Source organism: Pholcus phalangioides, unplaced genomic scaffold, assembly GCF_987345545.1.
Source record: "Pholcus phalangioides strain wild (caught in Gottingen) unplaced genomic scaffold, Ppha-v1.0 ptg000011l_1, whole genome shotgun sequence".
NCBI lineage: Eukaryota > Metazoa > Arthropoda > Arachnida > Araneae > Pholcidae > Pholcus > Pholcus phalangioides.
In genome coordinates, this window is record NW_028301604.1 from 22,943,978 (window position 1) to 22,970,021 (window position 26,044).

The window sequence follows — 26,044 nt, forward strand, 5'->3', positions numbered from 1 at the left end:
GAAGTTGGGCTTATTTTATTGTTATACCTATCTTACCCATGTTAAATTTAATTCACTTTATGCAATTTCATCGTACATATTGTGGAACCAATTAATCTTGTAAAGCGAGGGACTCCTGTAAAACCCTTGAGCAATATATATATATATATATATTGCTCAAGGGTTCAGGCATCGTAATTTCTAGACAAAACAGTCTAAATGCAAAACAGGAAATAATTTGAAAAGTGAATGGATTACATATGAATTGAAATGTATGGTCGATACTAAAGAAAGACTTTATAAAGTTTTTAAACGAAATCCTTCAGATCGTGATAAGGAAAATAATTACAAAAACTACTTATAACAAACAGTTAAAAAAGAAGCTAAAAGCTGCAAAGGATGCTTTTTACCATAATAAATTTATAAAATATGGTAACAACATCAAGAAACAATGGAAAGTTACTAATGATATCATAAATCGAAAAATAAATAAACTAGTACTTCCAGTAAATACAAATTCTAAAACAGTGAATGAAATGAATGAATTTTTTATTAATTCTGCAATAACTGAAGATTCTGAGTCAATAGATGAAATAGAGCTGCTAGTACCAAACCAGTATAATTCTATAGTTGTTACTGAGATAGAGGAAAGGAATGTAAAGAATTTAATAAACAAACTTGAGAATAATAAAGTGGTTGGTTGTGATGGAATCATTCCAAAAATGCTAAAAATTGTCAGTAAATACCATTTAAAGTTTATAACCCACATTATAAACTCTTCAATTTTCAATGGAGTTTTTATTGATAAATTAAAATGTGCTCTTGTCATACCCATTCATAAATCAGGTAATGTCAATGATTTCAAAAACTATCTTCCGATCTCTATTTTGCCTGTTTTTTCGAAAATTTTGGAAAAGATAATGAAACACAAAAGTATAAATTTTCTAAATCAATTAAACTTTTTTTCGAGAAACCAGTTCGGTTTTCTTGAAAATAAGAATACCGAGATGGCAATTTTGAAATTTTCAGAAAAAGTATATGAAAGTATTAATGACAGCAAAAGAACCCTTGCTATGTTTTTAGACTTAAAAAAAGCCTTTGATAGTGTCGATCATCCAATTCTTATGCACAAGTTATATTGTTCAGGTCTGAGAGGCAACACTTATCACTGGTTTAAAACTTATCTGTCAAATAGAATGCAAGCAGTTAAAATAAATGATACAATAGGTACATACAGGATTATTAAAACTGGCATCCCACAGGGTTCTGTTCTTGGACCAGTTTTTTTCTAATCTTTGTTAATGATATCAATAACCTGGATCTACATGGTGATTTGATTAGCTATGCCGATGACACAGCTATTGTTTTGTCAGAACAAACTTATACCATGCTGAAATATGATACTGAAGAAGATTTAACAAAAATTAACACTTGGTTGAGGTATAATAAGTTAACCTTGAATCTCAACAAAACTAAATGCATAAATTTTCAATTATATAATAGAAATATTGAAACACTTATAATTCGATGCCATGAGTTGGGATGTTCTGATGACCAATGTTTTTGTCCGATTGTCTCGGAAACTGAAGAGTTTAAATATTTAGGAGTCACTATAAACAAAAATTTGAAATGGAACTCTCATGCAACTGCACTTAGTAACAAGATAAAATACATGAATGTTCGTTTATATTGCTTAAAAAATATTATATCTCCTCAATTTATTCATACACTTTATTTTGCTTGGTTCTACTGACTTATTCAGTATGCTATATGTGTTTGGGGAGGTGATTATGAGTCCAATTTAAATGTTTTAATAAGTGCTCTGAAAAAAACTATAAATATTATTTCCTCTCGTAACCCTACACCATCTGCCTATAATTATAAATCAGACTATAGATTTAATGTTGAAAAATTGTATATATACCGATGTCTAATGCTTGTTTATAAAAATCCTACTTGGTTTGAAATCAAGCAATGCATGCACGCACACACACACACATCCACCCACCCCGAGGTTTTCAATATAATATTATATAACCTAAAAAAACATTAACCCAAAAGCAATTCATATATTTGGCTCCATTATATTTTAATAACCTGCCAAATGAAATAAAATATGAAAATGAATTAAGAGCTTTCAAAAAACTAATTATCAATTATATTAATATTTTACTACAATAGGAAGGTACTTCTCAGCCCCCAGTATACAGTGATGTGTCACCTAGGCCTTTGAAATATTTGTCTATCTGTATACTTGTATTTTTTTTAGTATTTGCTAGTATATGAAAGTGTTTGCCACTGCAGAAAAATTTATGTTTGTATACTCTGGACAGATCAAGCGATCCCTTGAGTAGAATACTGTATTTATGTATTTATATATATTGTGGTTTTTTTTTTCCACTTCTTTCTTAATAAACTATTCTATTCATATCTCAACCAATTTCAACATATTATTCTTATGAGTCTGACAATCCTATTTCATTAATTTCATTCCATTCAAATAGTTAAATTGGTCATGTGTTTTTACCATTTTAGTTTCGCCGTCCCATCATCAAATATTTTTTTTCAGGGGTTGTATTTCATTCGTACTTGTGTTGTTCCAATGGTGATGGGACAGAAATGATTAATTTTTATGTTTTGTATTGATCTGTATATGGTATTTATCCTTGCATAATTTTTGTATTATTATTCATGTAGAATTTTCAAGAACTCTGAAGTTAATTAAATATGATGGCCAAAAACACTAGTTGTAAAGTTCCTTTGAAAGAAAAAGTTGTACAAATTTATGAATCATTTTTTAGGGTAAGATTACTTCCATAAACTAAGTAAGTATATATAATCAATCTAATTAAATCAGTGTTCAAGCAGTCCTAATGGGATACATATTTAAAAATATGTAACAAAAACATTGATTAAATTTGAAAAGAAATTTTAAATTTATATATAAATATTATAATTTATAAATTTTTTACTCTTTTGATTCATGCACAAAAAAATACAGTTAATGTAATGAAACAAAATTTTCAGGGTGAAGATCCTTCTTCTGGAAATCCTAATTTTTGGGACGAATTCTTTTTATTACGGGTGAGTGTTAAAAAAACCTCTAATTTTTTTAAACAGGAAAATAAATGAAATGGCATTGAAGTCCTAAATCCAGAATTGAAAGATTTAAAACAAAAATGTCAGTTGTGAGAGTGTTATTTAAATTGTCATTTTTTCTTCCAGAGATTTGACTGTGTTAGTTTTTCACAGTATTTTTCACTGCATCTTTTTCTCTCTGTAACTTATGATATTATTGATCATTTAAATTGTTGACTGTTAAACTTCTGTCATTTTTTTTTTAAATTAAAGTTAAATATATTTCTCATTTTTATATTTCAGGCTAATGTTACATACCTGGAAGAACAATTTGAAAAACTGACACCAGAAAATGTTGCTTCATTAAAGGTATAAATATTTTTCCACATGAAATATTGTGTGGTGTCCCATAATGAAATAATTCATTGTAAATTAAAAAATTAGCATTAATTAAAGTTAGATAATCTTTTCAAAGATATTCATTAGAGTAGAGCCTCTTGATTATCCTATCCTTGTTAATCCAGAACTCTGTTAACCCACCTCCATTTTCCTGAGCAATGATTTTTTCCTTAGTGATAGGGAAATTACCATCTTCGCATCTCAGTCAGCTGTTAAAAAAACCTTCGTAAATTACCATTGGGCTGAAATTCTCCTACCATTGGAAATGAAGGTCATGATGAAGGTGAAGGTACTGTGCAAGTGCAAATAAGGAACTAAGATGTTTTGTGTGATTTTTCAAATGCATTACTGGGGGTGAAGCAGCAACAACATTGGAACAGCAACATTATCAGAAATAATGTTGTTAAAAATACTTTGTGATAGAGCTGCAAAGAACGATCAAATTGTCTGTGTCTATTGAATATTCATTCTATTATAATTACTATTGATGATGTATATTTGATAATCTAGAAATTTTTATTTACTGATGTAAGCTCTTCCCAATTACATCAGATAATCAAGGTTTCTCTAGTTTATTATAATTGCTTTAAAATATTTGTGTTCCTCTTTGGATATCTGAGGTCTTGAAATTACTCCTCTGAATATAAACACCTGGTCTCAATATAATTATATGATTGGACCAATAAGAATATTTGTTATAGATGTAGAGATGCGAAATTCTTGCTAATAATCTTTGGAAGAATATTCTCTAGAATAATTTTTGAATATTCTTATTGAAAAGAATATTTAAGAATATCCTCTGGAAAAACTACTGCAGTCAAACCTCTCTTTCTCGAAAAACTCCATATCTCGTAAAATAATAAAATACTTGAATTTTTTTTTACTGTACTGAATCAATGCATTTTCACCTCTCTGTCTCGAAGAGATTTTCGAAAAACTTTTTATCTCAAAGGCCTAGCCCAATTATAGTAAAAAGAAAACACAGAATTTCCTTTTCGTTCGTGCAAATCTGGTTTTTCTCAGGAGGTGAGAAAGAAATATAAGAAAAGATTATTGAATATAAAACAGCCCATTGTGTTGATGGGTTGTATCAATATTGGGCGTGTACTATGATTGACAGGAGATGGATGCCATGTGATGGCTTGTTCAGCATGGCAAAAAGTCATCCAACAGACAATTCAAAATGGCTTTAAGAAATCTACAGATTTGGAACCAGTCATTTTAGTGATGAATCAGATCAGATCTGGTGGTTCACTTGAATTTCAATGAATCTCAGAACAATGTTGAAGATAAAATTTCAGAACATTAGGGCATTACTAAAAACACTTAAAGCTAGAAATTTCATTTTCCAATTTTGTGGAAATGGACAGTTCACTACAAACTTGCAGCACCTTGACTGATACCAAAATTATTGCTCAATATATGACCGACTCGGATCATGAAAAACAGCAGAAAATGTTCCAAAGGAATTAGAAAAAAGTAACAGTGAAAAATGCTGCACCATTTTCTGGAGCAAACTGAAAAGATAGGACCCGAAATATTTGCAGCTCCTGCTAGTATAGGTGAAATTTTGAAGGTTCAATGAGCAAAAAAATATGCATCAAACTAAGCTTACGGATTATTTTAAATAAGGTATGTAAGTTGAACAAAAAAGAAAAAAAAATTGAACTTATTTTTGTGTATAGCATATAGTGTGATTGAACATTGATTGTGTAACTTAACCAATAATTTCATTAGTATGTAGTAAATTATAGTATAGTATTTTTTAGCCCTTATTAATCAAATTTTTCACTTTTTTTGGTGTATTTTTCCTTTCTTACTGAAAAAACTCTATTTCTCGAAAACTCTATCTCAAAATTTTTTTAAGTTCCAGCAGTTTTGAGATGGAGAAGTATTACTGTATTACAAATTACTTGAGAATATTCCCATCAAAAATATTTATAGTAATATACAGGATGTTTCAAAAAGAATCACCCGATTTTAAATGCGTATATTACAAAAAATATTGATCAATAGGCATTTAAGATTAATTTTATATTACATGGTGAATCATAAAGTTTTCGCAAACCAAGTTAAAGGTGCTCAATATGTCCACCTTGAGATGCACAGCATATGTCTATCTGGCAGTCAAATTCGTTCCCAAACTTTTGCGAGCATGTTTGCATCCACTTCAAGTGGATTTCTGTGGACTACACGTGCAAAACTCTGTCGGATGCACTCCACATTTTTGTCTGACATATGAGGACAGCCAGGGGATTCTTCTTTACACAGATAACCCATGTCTTGGAATTGTTTATACCATAGCCTAATGCTCCAAGCAGTAGGAAGTTCAACACCAGGGTATTGTCGACAAAAAGCGCGATGAACAGTTGTTACGGACTCACACTTCAGACTCACTTTGCGAAGCTTAGAACACAAAACAATTTCTGTTGTGCAGTTGCCATCTTGATAAACACTGAAGTGGCGGCCGAAGGAAGAGCATTAGCGCTACCTGTTGGCAACAGGTGAAACTTGAGATTTCCCTCTTTCTACCTATACATTATTCAATCAAAACGGATTAATAGCTTAATAGTTATGGTTTTTAAATCGGATGATTCTTTTTGAAACACCCTGTATATTATTCTCAATTAGAATATTCCCAAGTTATTTATAATTGTAGTTCTTCTAAAGAATATTCTTGATTCTGAAGAATATTTTAATGGTATATATTATTATAAATTTTCTCTATAAATAACTTGAGAATATATCCTCACTGAGGAGAATACTCAATATTCTCTGGAAAAACTATTGATATGAATAACTTCACCTCTTTTAAAGATTTTACTTGTGAATAATTATCTAAAAAATATTTATTAAGTGCTACATATATATATTTAGGAATAAGTTTAAAAAAATTATAATTGAAAGTGGATTGATTAATAGTAAAAGAAAGCTCTATTTTATTTGATTTTTATGCAATAACTGTGTGAAAAGAAGTCAAAGTTAAACATCGTCATTCTCAGAGGACACAGAACTGTTCTTCAATGGGCACTATGACTCTAATTATATTCACAATAGCATGAGTAGTAGTTGATTCTTGCATTCTAGATTGAGCTATATTTTGGCCATGTGTTTAAAAAATTTCAATTCGTAGCAATCTATTGTGAAATGGATTAGAATATTTATTACATCTGCCAGAATCAATGAGTATGGTTGCGAAAGCATTTTACCTGAAACTAACAAAAAGCTTGTGAAAACTTTCATCACCTTTCCTGAAAAATGATGAGAAAATCATGCTTGAAGCTGTATAAAAAAAAGCTGTGACGTAAATTTCAGCAAAGATGAGCATAGATCAGAATTTAATTCATCACTTGGCAACTATAGAAGGTATCCCATTAGAGGGAAGAATTCTTTCAGAACTGCTGGAATATTGAGAAAAATAGGGCTTTTCCAGAAAGTTATGTTATAATTTCTACAGAAATTATTTGTGGTGTCACATGGTGAAAAGAAGCATGCAATGGAATGCATTTGACAAAATTTGTCTTCTAAAATTACAAAAGCAACAACAAGGAATTCATTGCTTATAGAAATAAAATGAGCTATTAAAGTTTTAGTCCTTTTACGTACAAGCTTTTGACAATGAATTTGGACGATGTGCAGTTGAACTAGCAGAGATATGTCTCAAAAAGTGGTATTGTTGTTAACGTATTAGAAAGTGAGGGAAAAAAAGATGAAAAAAGGGAGCAGGTTTTCCATGTTTTCTTCTTCCAGCCACCTTTTCCCTATGTATGTAATACTACATTTTTTTTACTTGTCAAACTGCAGCAAGGGAGAAAAGAAAAAGATAATGCTGATGTGAAAGGAAAAGGTGAAAAAAAATTGCTCACCGTATTACCAATGAAGAGTCTCGAAAAAAAGAAAGAGCGTGGGTTTATTTCTTCCATTCACAAAGAGATGAGATATCTCGCTATATGTTAAGGTTTAAAGCAAGGAAATGAAACCAACATGACTCAATTGCAAAACTTGAAAATAAATATGAATGATGTAGAATTTGAGTATATATCCATTGATGAGAATAACTTTTCTTCTCAGAATGAAAATAATTATGAAAATAGCTCTCTTTGTCAATCAATTTTGATTTTATTTTCTGCTTTGAAATTATTTCTAAATATTTAGTTCATTTTAAAATAATTTTCATAAAATATTAAGGTTTCAAAAGTCCTTAATACAAAACCTTTAATAAATGAACCAAAATCTTGCAAAAGAGAAGAATATTGTATAGTTGAAAGTTGTCAATATAAGGTGATTATGTCAAAAATTGTATTATTTCAAATGTTTCCTGAAGTGAAAAATGAGTTACAGTTGGCTTCTGGTAATCATAGATTTCGTACTCATGGTCTTCTTCCCACTTTTCTATATTTACATATATCCCATAGATTTCATGAATATTTTAATAAAAAAATGTTATAAAGCGAAATATGGTTTGATTTACAGACAAATGTTTTTAGAAACAGCAAATTCTGTTATTCTTTTCGACACTCGAGGAATAGTGCCCTGGTTCAGAGTGATGTATAAGTAAGGGTGTGACCAAGGAGAGGGAAAGGAAAGTTCTATGCAGTGTGTTATGTCTTCCCAGCGTGTTAAAAGTCGTGTTGAGCTACTTTCTTTTTCTTATCTCGTCCAGTTACCCACATGATTTTGAGTCTAGTCTCTTAATTTTTTTACATAAAGTTTTATGTGATTCATCTCGGCTGGCTTATTAATGATAGTTAGCACAGTTTTCTTTGTTAAATCACCATACATGAAATGCATATGTTCCTGTTCAACCACTCAACCCTTCTGCAATTTGTGATAGAAATACAGAAACAAAACCAGCGCTTCATGCATTCAATGAGAGTGCTGTCTAGCAGTTCACCACTTGCATTGCGACCGTGCATTGTATGATGAAAATTGCTTATTTGGGTGTGTTCTATCATTCCTTAAAGTTTTGCCCATGAGTTCTGAATCGCCCTGTATACAGTAAACCTCTCTATCTTGAATCTGATAAGACTGAAAAAAAATTTATGATAGGGAGTTTCCAAGAGTTCTTATGCAAAAAGAGAGAAATATGACCAAAATTGCAAAAATTTCAATTGAGAAAAACAATATACATACTATACTTTTCTACATTTCCAAACATCACTGTTGTGGCCATGACAAAATCTTCAGTTTTTTCAAAATCATGGTTCAGTTCACCTGAACATATTTTCATTTACATTGTATGAACCATTGTTGAACATATCCCCTTATATTGAAATAAATAGTTTCCAGGAGTTAAATCACTCTCTTGGTGTTGTTTCCATACTTTTTGCAGATGGTTTTTCGGTTTCTGATTATTGCTGAAACATTACTACAGGGATTTTCAGAGTTAGCTACGTCTCCACCTTTATTCACAAAAAAATGTATGTCAGAAAATATTGTAATCTCCATTTTTTTCTATTGGAAGCACACACACATTTTTGTTTTTCAGCCAATAGAGGTAGCAATTTAAAGGCATGGAAAAATTTATGTTTAAAAAATAAAAAGCAAAAAGAATGATTTGTATTTTGAAATATAACGCAAAAAAAAAACAAGACAAAAAAAACATGAAGTTTAGGGGGGAGGGCAGTCAAATCAAGTTTGTATCATTTCTGAGGTTACGGCTCTGGCAGAGCCATCTTAATGCATGGCGGCTCACCTAGGCATGGCCCAGGGGCCTTGAGTGAATAGGGGACCTCGTCACAATGACTATAATTTTCGAGAGTAAGTATGGAAATTGGTAGGCCAGTACTTTGAATTAGGTAGGGAGACTGAAAAATATCACATTCCTCGGGGCCCATGGTGCTCTGAACACTAGTCTTTAATCCAGATAATTTTATAGGCGAACTAAATACAGTCCACAACTTCTCTAATTTTTAAAAATTTATTAGTTTTTTTGTTGTGTATTTCATACATTTTTCTTCCAAATAGTTAAATTTGCTTTCATTGCTTTAATTTTTAAGGAAACACAAATGCTTCCTATTCCTCTGTTTTTTATAGTCATCATAAAATTATTCCTCTTCAAGGAAGTGACAATGATTTTGAGAATTGCTCTAGCGATGAACACTATATTCCTAGTGATGATATTCCCAACATTTTTGATTTGGGGAGCCCTTGTTGGAATTATAGTGGAGTCCTTTTTTGCCTCTGTTTTTATTTATTTAATTTTTCTGGAAGTCACAGAGCACAGTTTGGAAACCAGTGTACTAGAGCAATAATTACAGCATCATTGAGCAATAATTACAGCCTCTTATAACTGATGTGATGTGATGTCAAGACGGTGATAGTGGCAGATCAAGAAACTTTTACATTTTACAGATTACAGTAAAATAAGAGCAAACTGTGTATTTTACCCTTATAAGTGTCTAGTATATCAAATATTTGAACATACAAATCTGTAATTAATTAAATGACTGTGTTTAAATATTGTTTCAGTTCATATGCTAACCTTTAGATCCATGTTTTTGTAAATGTTAAAATGTTAAAATGTTTTGTAAAAAGTTTTTATAGGGTTGATGGTCAATTTTTTTGTTTTTACCACCCACTTGTACTGAGTTAAATCCCTCAAAATGTAGAGAATATTTCAACTAAGAAAATGCTGTTGTCCATACAGGAGCTTCAGTCTTATGGAAAAAATTATGAAAGTAATATCTGTGTGTGACATCTGAGGAAGATAATTAAATAGGTGTTCAAAATGTATAGGCCAAATTGGTTTCTTCTACTGAGAATTTTGATTTAGCCATTTAACATGCACTGCATCAGCCATGTAACTATTAAGAGGGGTTCCATTGCATTAGAAAGTCATTTTCAAGTGCATTTAGTATACGATAAAACCCCTCTTAACAGACACCCCTAAGATGCGGTCACCCCTGTGTTACGGCCAAATAATAATTTCTCAGTGTACAATAAAAGTATGCTTTTCAAACTCCTGATTAATGGTCACTTTTACAGACAAATTTTTTTGTCCCAATGGTGTCTGCAAAAGAGAGAGGTTTTAATGTAGTAAATAATATAACAAAATATCTAAATAAATAATAAAATGAATAATAATCAACTAAATAAATAATAAAATTATCTTATGTATAGTTTTCATATTTCAACAGAACTTTTAAATCTCTTTATACAGGAAATGATAAACCTTCTTTTCTATCATTGTGTTCAAGCATTGAAAGAAGACAATCAAATCAGAATGATCAACTCAGTGCAGGTGATTGATGTCAAAGTTTTCTTATGTTTATAAATAAAAGTAATATATATTGGATATATTTATATATTCTATGTAACAGTGTTTCTTAACCTTTCTGAACCCAAGGACCAGTGAAATAACTGAGACAAGTCAACGAACCTGCAACTTCTAGCATGAATAGTGTGACTGTGTCCTGTAGTCGACTAGATGATCCTGTATTTTTGTCCATTCTAATTCCATATTCATTGTCTTTTTTTTTCAGCAAAGCTTATTTGAATTTGTAATCTTTACTTAATTATGAATGAAGGTAACTTTCATAACTTATATATTATACTATGTGGTAATTGTGACTATAAATTAACGCTCATCTCACATATTTGTCATGTTCAACGTTTTTTTCTGTGAACTACACTTCAGTTCACTTAGAGTTCCAGTAGTCCTTCATTTTCCACTCATTTATAATTTTTAGCCATTTCAGCAGCAATTGGTGATTTTGCTGACTTATGGCAACGTTTTTGGTGTAATTGGTCCCGTATTTTGATGCATTTCGGCTCACATCACAGTTTCCCATTTGTACTTTCTCAATGAAGTGTGATCTCTTGGTCATGATGGATGGGTTTTTTTTCATGAAATACAATTTAGTTTACTGCGATTTGCTGCAATTCTTTATTTCTCCACTCTTCAGTAATTTTAGAAATAATGATGTAAATTGTATTTTTTGCTATAATTTACTCCATATTTAGTATTATAGTTTGCAGTATTCTCCTCGATTGGATATATTTACTCTAACTATAAAGGTCTAATTTTTATTTGAACTCGTAAAAATATTACTAATCTCTATTAAAAAAAACATTTTTAATTTAGTTAGAATTAAAATTATCGAGTCTGCTTGCTGACCACCTGTATTATTATCTAGTACTGGACGATGTATCAAATACAAATACAAATACAACGCCACAACAGACAAAATGCCCAACGAGGTGGCTGATCGAGGTGGCTATCGATTTATAATAAATCACAGATGTAAGGCCAACATTGATATCTCAATTTTGAATGCAGCGATGCATCATTAATTCTGATTTTGATTTAGCAACCGCACTTGCACAATGTTTAATATCAGTGGAATCTGATGTAACAGCATCAGAGTTGAAATGACTATGCCGATATAGCTGGTGTGCATGTGCAATGTTGTTACATTGGATTCCACCACTATTAAATTTTGGAGTTGAAATGGTGATGCCGATATAGTGAGTGCGCTTGCGTAATGTTTAATATCATGGAATCTGATGCAACAACATCAGAGTTGAAATGACGATATCAATTTAGTGAATACACAAGCGTGGTATGTATCATGGAAATCAGATAAGAACATCGCTGTACAAACCCACCTATGATGCCAATTTTTAGAGAACTGATTTTTTTTCATAGTTTTTATTCACAGATCTTAAGTGAATTTTCTCGAGTGAATGCTATACAAATATTACGCATTTGCAAGACAAATATATTTTTTGTAATTGAAAAAAAAATTTATTTGATTTTGGACAGATTTTTTTTTTTCCAAACTGATATGCGAGAAATGCTTCTTTACAGGAGTGGGGGGGGGGGAAACATATATATATGAATGAAAAGAATATGATAAATTCAGTGTTTGAAGGGTATAATTGAATTTGGAAAAAAATATATATTCACGTATTTATTATTATTTTTAAACTCTGCCTCACATAAATTAGAATAATGTACGTTTTCAGACTTTTTGGATAATGTTTTAGCACATACACATGTGAGTTTGTTAAAACAGTTATACTGTAGTAAAACTGATTCCCAAACAGTGTGCCACAGCACCAGAAAAAGCAGTGACAGATTAATATAATTTTGGGGGGGAGGGGTTTGTTGGTTGGAAGATGCAACAAACAGGGGGTAATGGGATATCCCCCAGGGAATATATATATTTTTTGCTTTTAGGGGTAAAAATATATATATTTTATATATATATAAAATATATATATTTTTTAATCCTTCAATGACCAGAAGGTAGGGGCTGTAACGCATGCAGAATTTTCTCAGGAGGGGGTTCATCTTTTTCTTTTTTTCCCAAGGGTTTTTTTTTTTTACTAAAAAGAAAACTACTGCAATCTTGGCCTAGCTCTTTTCTCCCACGTATGCCAGTGATAGGGTCATGAGATATATTTCAAATTAAATTATATTGAAGGTGATGGCAGGGCTTTGATTTCTAAATGGTGTGCTATGGTACTTTGGGGTGCTGCAAATATTCTGCGGATAGTTTTATTAAACAATGTAGTGGACTGTGATTACAAAATTGTGAATACTGGGTTTATAAAGTATACAAATACTCAGTTGATTTGCCCTTCCCCATACAAGGAATCTTTATCTGCTTATGTTCAGGATGGCGTATCACAGGGCTCCCACTTGTCCCACGAGTTTTGGTAAAGCAAAATGTCCTACTTTCTAGATTTTGTCTTTTCTAGGTTTTATCCTACTTTTCCTATATTTTTCCCAAATCTTGTCAAAATTTATGTAACTTTTTTTAAATAAAAAGGGAATCATCAAAATATTGCCAAATGATACAAATGCAGTATATTACAATTAATGATTCTACCAAAGCAAAAGTTGTATTGTTTTTCAGGATATTTGGTGAGTGTATGTGGACCATGCGGTTTATTAATTTTTATTTTGTTCAGTTTGAGGGTTCAAAAACTCATTTTGTGTCAATGTTGTGAGTAATCATTAAAAACTTCTATCTGGATAGAAAGAATCATTTTGTATTTACTACTTCATGGTCTTGCACTATTCATTGAATAGTAACTAACATTCCTCATTCAAAATTATGGTGCACATTCTGTGTATAGGCAAAACAAGAGTTTGCATAAAAAAGCAGATGGATACATAGGCCAAATCTAGGTGTGGCGATTCTGATGCTACCCAATAGCATTCAATTTTCTCCTGTATTTTTAGGATATGCAGAGGCATAAACAATGTTTACAAAGCTGCCTGGCAGTCCAGTAATTAGGGAGCTAGCTTCTGACAGTATAGGTCTTGGTTCGAATCCCGGTTGGGGCATGGATGCCTACTAACATTGTAACAAATTCCCCGGACAGATTGTGAAGATTTCTTGTGAATACGTGATGATCACGTTATTTAAAAAAAAAAGGAAAAAGCTCTGCAAAGATCCAGAAATGATGAATTATCTGTGGTTGTTGGTATATGCTGTTTTGGCTCAAATTTTTTTTTGTTACCAAGTCATTTTGCTTTGGCTGGAGTCAATCTTATAGGATACTGAAATAATGCTATGAAAAAAAAATATTTAATTTAAATTTAAAAAAAAAAAAATGGAAAAAATAAATTTTCTAAGGTTTTTTTTTTTTTCATAAGGCTGTGATTATGTTGTCTTAGGAGGGTACCCTCCCCCTTGTCCCACTTTTTCTAATTTTTGAATGGGAGCTCTATATATATTGATATATCATTATATCGTGATGTAAAGTTGACGATGTATCACAATGTAAAATTTTCTATATCACCTGTGGACCATAGGTTGAGAAATGCTGCTATATAGAAATGTTCCCTGATGCAACCCTTTATTTTCCCTTTCTTTGAATGTGCTTGGGATGTGATGATGTTCATATAGGTCTCACTGTTTGGCTTTTTGTATGTATATGGGAGTACATGATAAAAACCCATACACTTTAAAAGTCGAGTTTTTCTCTCTGCAAATGGTGGCAGCAGCTCTTATCTACTCTCATAGCTGCCAAGTCTCCCGAATTTTCCGGGAATCTCCCGAATTTTAGCTTCATCTCTCGACCTCCCGAAAAGTTCTTAAATCTCCTGAATTTTTACGAAAATCACAAAAAATCCCTAATTGTCCCTAAAAATTTTCAACTTCATCTGAAAAGAATCTCCACTTCTGAAAACAATCCCTAAGGAATTTCTTGTGGGGGCAAAAAGTCTTTTGCCTCTGTTTTTTTCCCCTTTCAAAATGACGTCACACGTCATAAATGGGGGAATAGTGGGAAATTCCTTTTTTAAGGAAGTTTTACAAACCCTCTGATGGTAACAAGAAAAGTTGTTTGCCTTATCGTGCCGGGAAATAGCTTTTTTTGATATAGCAGCCAATAGTCCTGGATAATAATTGAAGATTATAGTGACGCGCATGTGGTCGAAACTTCCTCTTTTGTTGAAGTTACGTACGTGCGATAACAAAACATGAATACCGATAAGAAAAAATTTTTAATTCATTTTAAAGATACTCCCCCTGATGAATTTCCTTTCATTAAACGTTCCAGAATAGGGCCGACTTTTTCCTTTTGTACAAGTTGTATTGTGTAAAAGACATAAACATCGGCCATGATGAAAAAACTGACATCATCACCCATGTGAAATTAAAAAACATCAAGCAAGTGTCACAAAAAGTCAGTGTTCTTCAAAAATTGACGTTTTTTTCCCCCCCCCTTCATCTTCCGATGATTTTTGGGGTCATTTGCGAAGAATGTTTGTTCATATCGTTTCAGATTGAACACAGTATTTGTTTTTTTTAGATCACCATCAAAGTTTTGGCCTCCAATTTCACTTGTTTTTGTGTAGGGATTTTATTCCCTAAGCTTTAATTTTTGTATGTGAAAAATCCCTATTTTATTTGGAAAAATCACTTTTGTATTTATTAGAGAGTGGTTTTAGTATAAAATACGGGTCCTTGAGAAAATCTCCGTAGTTTTCATTTTCAAAAGTTGGCAGCTATGTACTCTTCACATTAACTGGAATAAATTCTATTCATGTTATAGAACTGCTGAATCTATATGCTATCATCTTAATTAATAAACCATGATAAATACCATACACAGTCGAAACCCGTTAATGAAACTCAAGGTTTTGCCAAAATTTTTCACTTTAACAAAATTTCAAATTAACCGATAAGCATGCCAGCAAAAGAATTTTTGACATTCCATTTGCTTTAGTCTGAAATTTATTACAGTGTAAATTTACACTAATATTATAAGCTGAATTGATCATTAAGTTCTCCTTTAAAATGCTCTTTCTTTTCACAAGTTTTAAAACAAAAAATTTACATACCAGCAGCATTCAATCATTTTTTTAAACTACTGTCATTTATTTCATTCAAGATTTTTTGCTTAACCTTGAAAGGAACTGACTGCTGCTTGCGACTCATGGTGAATGGACAAACATCTAATGATCTACAGCACATGCACAGTGTAGTAGGGTGCCACGAAAAGGCAAAGATGGACGAGGCAGCAAATTTCAAACAATCGCAATATTTAATGATGGAAAATATAACATTATGACATTCACATAAATAAAAATTACAAATGATACACGCCACGCATACAGGACATGACATTCAATTGACAGCTACATACGACATGAAGAAAAACACACAAACAGCTCTTCTTTCCCCCCCTCTCAGACAAAATCAGCGCTACAAGGGCCATCTATGTTTCTAAATTGTGAAAACAGCTTTTGGAAACAAGACAACAATAAGGCCACTCAGAGATAAGAGTGTGCGTGTACACACGCTCAGGGGCAATAAAGCCCTCTCTCCAATGACAACCAATTTCGTGCCCCCGTTGTCTAGTGCATTAACAACATTCACCCAACCCTTACCTTTCCAAAATTTTTCTACAAAGCATATTTTTTTAATTCAGTATATAAACATGCTGATACCTATGTTTTATGTTAATGTACTGGCATCTATCAATTTTAATGTTTCATATACTTTTTAGCACATTATTCTTATTTTCATAAGTATGCTTCTCTCATTTATCTTTTTTTTTCTGTTCCCTTGCACCAACGCATAAGTGAGAGATCACTGTGCATGAATCACTGTGCACATAAAAGAATAGGCCTATAAATCACACCTAAAAATAAGCCCTAATGTATTTTTTGGATCAAGCATTAATACAAGAAATATTTATGCAGAGTTGTCAACTACTACGGATTGTCCGTAGTTTCTACGGATGGCCGCAATGAACTACAGAGCTATGGGAGACATTCTCAATACCACGGAACTGGGTTTTAAAAAAATCTGGTCTTTGAGTTTCATGTGGTGTTTACTTATTTTTATTATTATTTTTATAAAATTGCATCAATCTTTACCGTAACAATGAATTCGTATACACACGTGAGAGAGTTTGAGAGGAGACAAACTCTGAGCTGATCTGTTTTGTCTGTACGTGGAAGGCAATCTGTAAAGCCGTGTATAAACCTGTCGCTCTACCAAGACCTTCTATAGCAGAAATCCTCTGCGCAAAGCTCATGAGGTCACTGTAGTCATCCATTTCAATTACAGTCATTGCATATACTACCAAAAAAGTAAAGATTTTGCATGTGTCATCTTGCTTTATCCAATGGCTGCAGGTGAAATGAACAACTTCAGTGTCGTCAAAGCTTCCCTCAAAGGCTTCCTGCTATAGAAGGTATTGGCTATACTTGATGCCCAAACGCACAAATACCTGCAAAACCTTCATCAAAACCACCCCATGCTGTTGGGATAAAAACAGATTTTTGAATGGTTCAGCACGGCGGGTCCAGACCCGCCTTCATTTAAATATTGCATGGTTGAGCTCGCGGAACTTATGTAACTTGTGTTGGAAAGAATGTTTCATCGTAGGTGCCATAGGAGCTCTGATACAAAGAAAATGAGGATAGGGGTCTAGGGTTGCTAGATATCCGTATATGCCATGCAGGTTGGGATTGCATTGAATATTCATGAACTATCAAGGGACTCAACAACCTCGGAACATTGTTTCGGGAGGGGGCTCAGGCGGTTCCAGTGCCAATGAAGTACTGTATTTAATGAACTTTGAATTAAAATTAAAAAAAATTAAATTTCAATAATATCTTCTAATTAAATTTAAAGCAAATGAGATTCTTTCTCTCTCTCTCTCTCTCTCTCTCTCTCTCAGTACACTCTCTCAGGCACTTATCTTCTGATTCCCTATTCATATAAATCCTTGTGAAGCAATTTCCTGGTAGAATGATTTTATTTTCCCTCCCTGATAGTCCACCACTCTGATCTGTCACCATTTAACTGCCACATATTTTCACGCCTGAATATGGGGGCTATGTATGTCGATTTGTGTTAGTGAAACAATTTATTTGGAAGAAATCCTTGTGCCCCTTCAAAAGCTGATTCTGCATACACACCCATGATTTTCGTGATGTGAAACGGCAACTACCAGATGACAAAACTCAGGACCATCATTTCAACTTTTCCCGAGGAAGGGGAGGGGGGGAGGGTGAAGAACATGTTCTGAATGCATATATATATATATATATATACCATTTCCAATGTATTTTCTAAGCCCCCCCCCCCCTGATCCCCCCAAATGATGGGCCTGACAAAACTGTAGATATTCCATTAGGGTAGAGTTTTGCAGATGCATTTATTGCCTTTTTTTCTGAACAATCTCAAAAAATGTTTTACAATTTGAACAGGCATTCCAAATCTTTTAAGATTTTTCAAAAAATGTGCATTTGCAATCTTGTATGAACAAGGCGAATTTATGCCATATAGATGCTGTCTTTGAATGCCAGCAGATAGTTGCAAAAGTAGCATAATTTCCGGTATATAACCAGAGGGATAAACCCGCAGGGAATAGGAACCCAGAAAATGTAAAAATTCTGCACACTGCCCCCTCATTCAGAGAAGCAACTAGATATCCATCATCTTATTCTTCAATAACCCGTGCATATATCAGTGCAATACAGTACAGCATACAAAGTAGTAAAACCACTTTTTTAAGGTTGCACGATCATGATAGATGGTAAAAAGAATTTTTAAAAAAGGGAAAGAAGTTGGGAAGGTTTTTTCTCTCTACTTTTTCCTTCTTGGAACGAGGAAAGAATCGCCGCTGGCAGGATCATTGGAACAATCAGATAAATAATAAACTTCATGCCATCAAGCCTACACTTGGCCATTGGCATTCGAGCTGCGGAACTAACCGAAAGGAGGAAGTTCTGCTTGCCCGGTTACGCATAGGACACAGTCGCATCACACAATCATATTTGTTATTACGAGAGAGTCAACCGCAGTGCCCTCATTGTCAAAGTCCACTTACCATTGCCCATGCTTTTAGTTGTTCACACCATCGTCATCATTTTACGCCCTCTGAATCATCTTTCACTTTGTGACATTTTATCTGACCATTGCGATGCATCTCACATTTTTAAATTCATTAAAGCCATTAGTTTTTATAACAAATTATAGTTTTTACAATTCATGCCATTGTTTTACATTTCACGTTGCTTTTTATCATGCATAGTTTTTATTTTTCTGACATGATTGATTGTTATGGCGCAGCTTGACCAAATTGGTCCTTGCGCCAATAAATTTGAAATCCAATCCAATCCAATGAGGAACGCGTCCCTCAGGAGGCGTGAACAAAATTTTTATGGGTCCTTTTCCAAAACTTCGGGTATTTGATGCACTATAGCACGTCACTGCCATCTCTGAGCTGTACAAGACTTATAGTCATCATCAAAAAGGCTTCCTTTATCTTCCCATTTTCAATCAAGTTTTCAATCCAAAACTTTTTGTTTCGAAACAAAATTTTAAATTTGATGACTTAGCTCTCTGTGTTTATAATATATACACTGCTGGCCACCGTAAATGCAACACCCTGAAGGAAGCATGCAAATAATATGAAATTTACAACATGCATTAGCGGAGGTGAGATATGCAAATGATTAGAATTTCAGCGCAGACGCACATCACGCGCGCCTGTGGCGCCACTTCAAAGCGCTATTTAAGGCTTGGAGATTTCAACGATTTGAAGTACGGCAATTGTGTTTTGCTTGTGGTTTTTTCAAAAAAACGATCAATTATGCCTCGTAGAAAACAGCGATCATCTTTTGATCAAGTATCCGAGTTCGACAGAGGAAGGATTGTGGCCTACCGAGATTGTGGATTATCTTTTAGGGAAATCGGTAGTCGTGTTGGACGAAACCAAACAACTGTAATGCGGATATGTGATCGTTGGATGCAGGAGGGTACGACGGACCGACGTGTTCGATCGCATCCACCTCAGTGCACCACTTCACGTGATGACAGGCGTATTGTGCGTATGGCAGTGACGGATCGCTCAGCCACATCACGAACCATAGCACAGCACATTCAGTCTGTACCGCATCATCCAGTGTCTGCGCGTACCATTCGACGCCGTTTACAGCAGAGTGGTCTGTCCGCAAGACGTCCATTGCTTCGTCTACCCTTGACGCAGAACCACAGACGTCTCCGCCGCCAATGGTGCGATGAAAGAAGGATGTGGACGGCACAATTTAATGAAATTGTCTTTACTGACGAGTCACGCTTCTGTCTGCAACACCACGATGGTCGGATTCGAGTCTGGAGACACCGTGGAGAGAGGATGCTGAACAGCTCCGTTATGCACCGCCACACTGGTCCTGCGCCGGGTATTATGATATGGGGCGGTATTGGATATCACTCTCGCACTCCTCTAGTACGCACTGCCGGTACTTTAAAAAGCCAGCGCTACATCTCCGAGGTGTTGGAGCCAGTTGTCCTTCCTTACCTTCAGGGCTTGCCCACAGCCATATTTCAACATGATAATGCGCGACCACACGTGGCACGCATTGTCCAAAGGTTCTTCGTCAATCGCCAGATTGAATTGCTTCCCTGGCCAGCTCGCTCTCCGGATCTTTCGCCGATAGAAAACATGTGGTCCATGGTTGCTCAACGATTGACCCAGATTACATCCCCAGCTGCCACACCAGATCAACTTTGGCAACGCGTGGAAGCTGCTTGGTCTGCTGTACCCCAAGAACACATCCAAAGTCTCTTTGAATCAATGCCGAGGCGTGTGGCAGCGGTGATCTCCAACAATGGCGGCTACTCTGGCTACTGATTTTGGCAGGAACCACACTTCACAGAAGTCTATAAAGTTAATCATTTGATGCTTGGTCAACATGTTATCTACAAAATAAATATTGTTGCGATATCTCTTGTCTTTCTTGGTGTTGCAATTTGGGTGGCCAGCAGTGTATATATATATATACAACCTCTGACAATAAAGTTCGTTGAATGAAGTCAGAACGGCCGATCTGGCAACCATGGCGAAGCAAAACGCTGCACATGCGTAGCGGCAGGTGTTGACCATCTGCCGCCACCGTTGTTCAGTTGAGCATCGTTTGTGTTCCGTGAAAGACTTGTTTTACAAAGTGCTTGTTTAGTGCGTTGGTTTTTAACTGAGAACAGGAAAATGAACGAACAAAAGATCAATTTAAAGTTTTGTTTTGAGCTTGGCAAGACACCGAAAGAAACTCACGTGATGCTGGTACGTGTTTATGAAGATCAAGCACTGTCCATGAAGTGTGTGTACGAGTGGTTCGCCTGTTTTTGAGAAGACCGATTTTTTGATAGTCAAAGCATTATCCACAAGGAATTTCTACCTGAGAGAACGACGATGAATGCTGCAAGGTACAATGAAATTTCGACTTGTTTTATGAAACGTCTACGCAGGGTACGACCTCAGTACGCACAACAAGGTTCATGGTTTCTTGTTCACGACAATGCTCGCCCTCACACAGCCAATATCGTCAAACAGTTCCTGGCAAAAAAGGGGGTGGTGTAAATTGAACATCCACCATACTCGCCAGATCTCAATCCTCCAGACTTCTTCCTATTCCCACGACTCAAACTCGCTTTGAAAGGAAAGAGATTTGACGATATTCCTGACATCCAATGAAACGTGACGAGGCTTTTAAACTCCATCCCAAAAGAAGACTTCTTGCAAAGTTTCCAGTACATGTATAGGAGATCTCAGCGGTGCATAATAATGGGAGGTGACTATTTCGAAGGACAGTAAGGTAACTATCGTTAACATTTCATCTACATTAATGTTACAGGACTATTCACCGAACTTTATTGTCAGAGGTTGTATATAAAAGACCAAGAGCCAAAAAAACAGCCCTGAAGTGATACAACAATCATTAAATCTATCTGAAACAACAATATCTTACCATGAATGATAACATTAAGAGAGGAGCACCTAGAAACTTCATAGTATTTAGCACCATTAATCTTCAATTGATTGTACAAATAAAATAATCATTCTCATCAAATAAATTTGATTGGGAAGTTTTCTGCAGATTGTGTACATCACATGTATTCAACACATGGCCAGCTGAGCTCTTTAATACCATGTGAAGTATAGCTTCATGGCCTGCAGGCTTTCTTAAATTGTGACCCATACTGTGTCTAAAGTTTGAAGGCACCTGATGTACATACACATAATTTATGTATATTCATAAATTTTGTATTAAAATTTCTTTCATTCATTCTACAGACACTGTGTGCTTTGGTTCGAGGGGTTTATAAAAAAGCCCACAGCAGTTTTGGCTTTGACATAATAAACTATCTGATTGGATTTAATGCTGCTGAACAACAGATGCAGGTATTTATTAATAACACTTGCAGATTATTAACTCTTTTTAGAAATTAAACTTTTTATTGATATTTTTTATTTTGCTTGCTTGGGTGATAATAAAATTACAAGGTAATTATAAAATAACTTCCCTCCATAAACAAGCCCCTAGAACAGTGGTTCTCAAAATTTTTCGACCCACACTTCCTTCTCCAGTTATCCACTACTCCCCAGAATTGTCTAGAAAAGTACCATTTCAAAGCACTGAACATGCACACTATAATAGCGCCAACTCTTCGCGAGGCCCTTAACAAAGATTGGCAACGCCTGCTTTGAGAAAGCAGCCCAAGTGCGTACATGCTCAACCCATGTACTTTCTTTCAAACCGAGCACAATTCCAGTCCTATCCCCAAACTGGCTTATATCCCTAAGGGACAGAGCCTGGGTCATGTCTGGTCTTAAAGTCCTATCCCCATAGGCAACTGAGTGGGGTGCTGGAAGTGTGAGTGTGTGTATCCAACAGGTCTCTGAGTGCGTATCTAGTGTTTTGTCTGATTTTTCAGTGCTGTCATAAATATTTCAACTTGTGAGTGAAGTGTAATGATTGAATATTTACACCATTGTTGTTCTGTTGCTCTTTGTGACAAGACTTTTTAATAGGTAAATCAGCTTACATTCGTGCCTCAAAGTTGGTAAAAAACAATGAACTACAGGCCAAATAAGGCCTAAGTTTTCTGATGTGGTCCTTGACCTAAAACCTAATTTTGCGAAAAAATAAACTGAGTGATTGTTCAAACTAGTATTGTTTGGTAATTTTTTATGTGATAGTGATTTAACAGCAGTTATGCAACATTTGATTCCTTCACTGTAGCCTCCACTATGGATGTCAATAAGCCTGTCGTAAAAATTGCACCAAAATACAGGGTTGAGAATTCCTCAATAAAAAGCTACATTTTTCAGTTTTTTGTTGTCTTTCTTACCTGCTTAGTTGTCAAAACTTATTGGAGTTACAGTATTGTGAAATCTTAGGAGGTTATCTCATTAATTACTAAATCCAATTGGTAAATTAGCTTTATGGTCATACTTCTTAACCTGTATGTAGAAATGTCGTGTATTTTCTTTATATGTGGCAGAATTCATTGCTGGTATCTCTGTGCATCTTTTCTTATGTAAATCATATTCATTTCCATACTGAAATTCTTATTTTTTTTTCCCAAAATAGTGTTAAAACTTTAATTTTAGGTGTATGTGTTATGAAAAGTTATTAAATTATCATGTTATTTTTATTTCTTTGAAATTTTACCAGGTATTAATTACCCAGCTGACTCACTACTTGTGTTTGGACTATCCTAGAAGCCTTAAAACACTTATATTGAAGTTTATTTTGATCCTTGTTACTGTGAGTTAATTTGCTTTTTTCAATTTGCTTGAAATTTTGATTAAAAGAAATTTGGTTTTTATAATATCCTATACTGAAAATATTTCTCACAGTACAATATTCACTGTTTTACAAAATTTCCTTGTAAAAATAGAAAAATAATAACTCATTCAAAAATAAACCATAAAATTACATAATGTTTGACTATGCCCAACATGACCTGGGATCTCTGGATGATCAGACATGGTTATCTCTCCCCCCCCCCCGCAAAATAATAGTAATAATAACTATGACTGCCTAGTGCACTAGTGCATCTTTTTTAATTGAGATGGATCTATTTTTGATGATGATTTTTACTTTGCTCCATACTCTTTCTACCTTGGCATTGCATGGTGGAATTGTCGCTAGAATTTGCAATATCATTCTCATAGTCTCAAAACTTGGAGAAGTCATCTCCTTCAACAGCGATTCCAAAGATATTGATGGTTTAAAACTTTTGTACATTATGTTTGTGAGCATTCGCCACTCAGAGAGTGTACTTCTTCTTTACAGAGACCAATTAATTGGCACATTTCTTTCAGCTCAATGTTCTGTCACCATATTGTTGCTACAATTCATCTAAGCGAATTAACATGACAGTATCTAATTTTTAAGAAGTTTTGAGATGTTGGGAAAAAACAGCTTTAAATGCAGAAAAAACATTTTACCCATATTTAATGCAGTTTTTTTCCTCAAATTTCTTCTATTTTTTGAATTCAAATATCTCAGTGAATATTGAGACATGTTTCCAGTTGGCATCAAGAGAGACAGGGCAACAACTTCCTAATTGGGTTTTGGGGAGTGCACGGAGACTGTATAAAAAGTTCATTTCTTTTATTTTAATAACTATACAACCCCTTGAAACATGATGACATATCTAAGGACTACACATTATTTGGAAACTTTTTCTAATTGAAAATATACCTCTAGGATCAATGATTCGTCATTAAAATGCCAGACCCCCCCCCCCCCCTGTTTGCTATGATTCCTGTATATTCACATCATTTTTTTTTTTTTTTTGTTTTTTGAAAAAAGTGATGTCTTTGAAAAAAAGATGAAGGAAATCACCAGTCACATGCATGGAAAAAAAATCATATAGTGACAAATTTTTCACGATTTTTTTCAGAGATTTCTACTACTTGAATAAGTGCTGCTGTGAAAATCTATGATATTTATCAGGTGTTGGGGTGGTGACTAGAGCAAAAAATATCTGTCTCCATTTTTATATGTCTGGTCACCATGAGGTGAGTGGTGACCGTTAATTTTTAAGTCATTGATTTGATCATACAATAGTCGTGCATGACATTTGTGCTTGCTGCACAATGTGGTAAATCAAGAGGTTAAGTTACATATAAATATTTTTTTTTTAGTTTTTATTTGTATATCTCAAGAATTTATTGACCAATGGGACAAATGCCAATCATCTGTTCTTTATTGTCTACTTTAGATATCATGCAAAAATAAAAGTTGTAACTACATTCTTCCTATGTATTCTGTTTTCTAATAGCTGTTGTGTATTTTGAACTTTTTTTATTTCAGGCTACTGAGAATGTAAGCCAAAATACAATACTTGAGTATTTCATGATGAACAGCATTTTTGAAGCTATCATCCAGGTTTGGTTTGTATATATATAGAGTAATAGAAATTAAACTGAAGGTGTTTAGACCTCTCTGATGCGATAAATACTGTGCAAACTTTAAGCAAATTTTGTACTCCTCCTTTAATGTGTATACAGTTGCAGTTTCTTTAAAAACAAAAAGAATAGTTCTCTCATTTTGGTCAGTGAAAGAAATGAGGCTAAAGGTGTGTATACATCAGTGAGACAAACTTGTAATATTACCACTCAAAATGCATTTGTATGAATCAATTTCTAAATGAACCTTTTCCTGAGCCTGCAATTAGAAAACATCGTTAGACCTCAGTTGTGGATCAAGTTCATCTGCTGTCTGTCATGGTGTCTTTTTCAGAAAAAACCTTAGTCATGTTTCTAATTAGGACCATCTTAACTGGTTCTAGGGCTTGGGTTTCGAATAAAAAATAATAATTGAAGGAATGGAAGTTAGTATCCAAAAAACTACATACGTAATTACAAAACACAATATAGAATAAGGAAAAATTCTGAAACATAATTATATATAAGCACACTGAATGAAAATACAAAATTCAAATAAATCAATAAATTATTTTGGAATAAAGGAAAATTCAGAATTAATTTCAATAATTGAAATCGAATCAGTCAACATTCACAGAATACAGTAAATAAAGTAAGTTCAGAATTATTAAAAATTCAGAATAAATGAAAACAAATAATTTCAGAATTATTGAAAATCCAAGAGTATTTTTAATTCAGAATCAATAAAAATTAAGAATTAAAAAGGAGAAATAATTTTTAAGTTAAAAAAATTGAATATTAATGAGACACATTTTCAGAATTATGTCAAAATTTGTTTGGAATTTTTGTTTGCATTGTTAGACATTGCTAGTTTTTGAGTCAAAATTTGTTTAAAAAATTTGCTTTTCTCTTGCCTTGTGAAACA

General features: G+C 33.8%; 1 protein-coding gene across 7 annotated transcripts in view; it reads left to right on the forward strand.

Moving 5' to 3' along the window:
- LOC149080233 (armadillo-like helical domain-containing protein 3) overlaps positions 1-26,044 on the forward strand; it is a 95,156-nt gene that overhangs the window by 4,715 nt on the left and 64,397 nt on the right. For all 7 annotated transcript variants that reach the window (XM_089239310.1, XM_089239308.1, XM_089239312.1 and 4 more), the window contains exons 2-8: positions 2,677-2,781; positions 3,007-3,063; positions 3,361-3,426; positions 10,619-10,699; positions 22,012-22,119; positions 23,396-23,488; positions 25,046-25,120. In XM_089239310.1, the coding sequence (XP_089095436.1) occupies positions 2,707-2,781; positions 3,007-3,063; positions 3,361-3,426; positions 10,619-10,699; positions 22,012-22,119; positions 23,396-23,488; positions 25,046-25,120 (555 nt within the window). In that variant the 5' untranslated portion in view covers positions 2,677-2,706. The remainder of the gene's footprint in view (positions 1-2,676; positions 2,782-3,006; positions 3,064-3,360; positions 3,427-10,618; positions 10,700-22,011; positions 22,120-23,395; positions 23,489-25,045; positions 25,121-26,044) is intronic.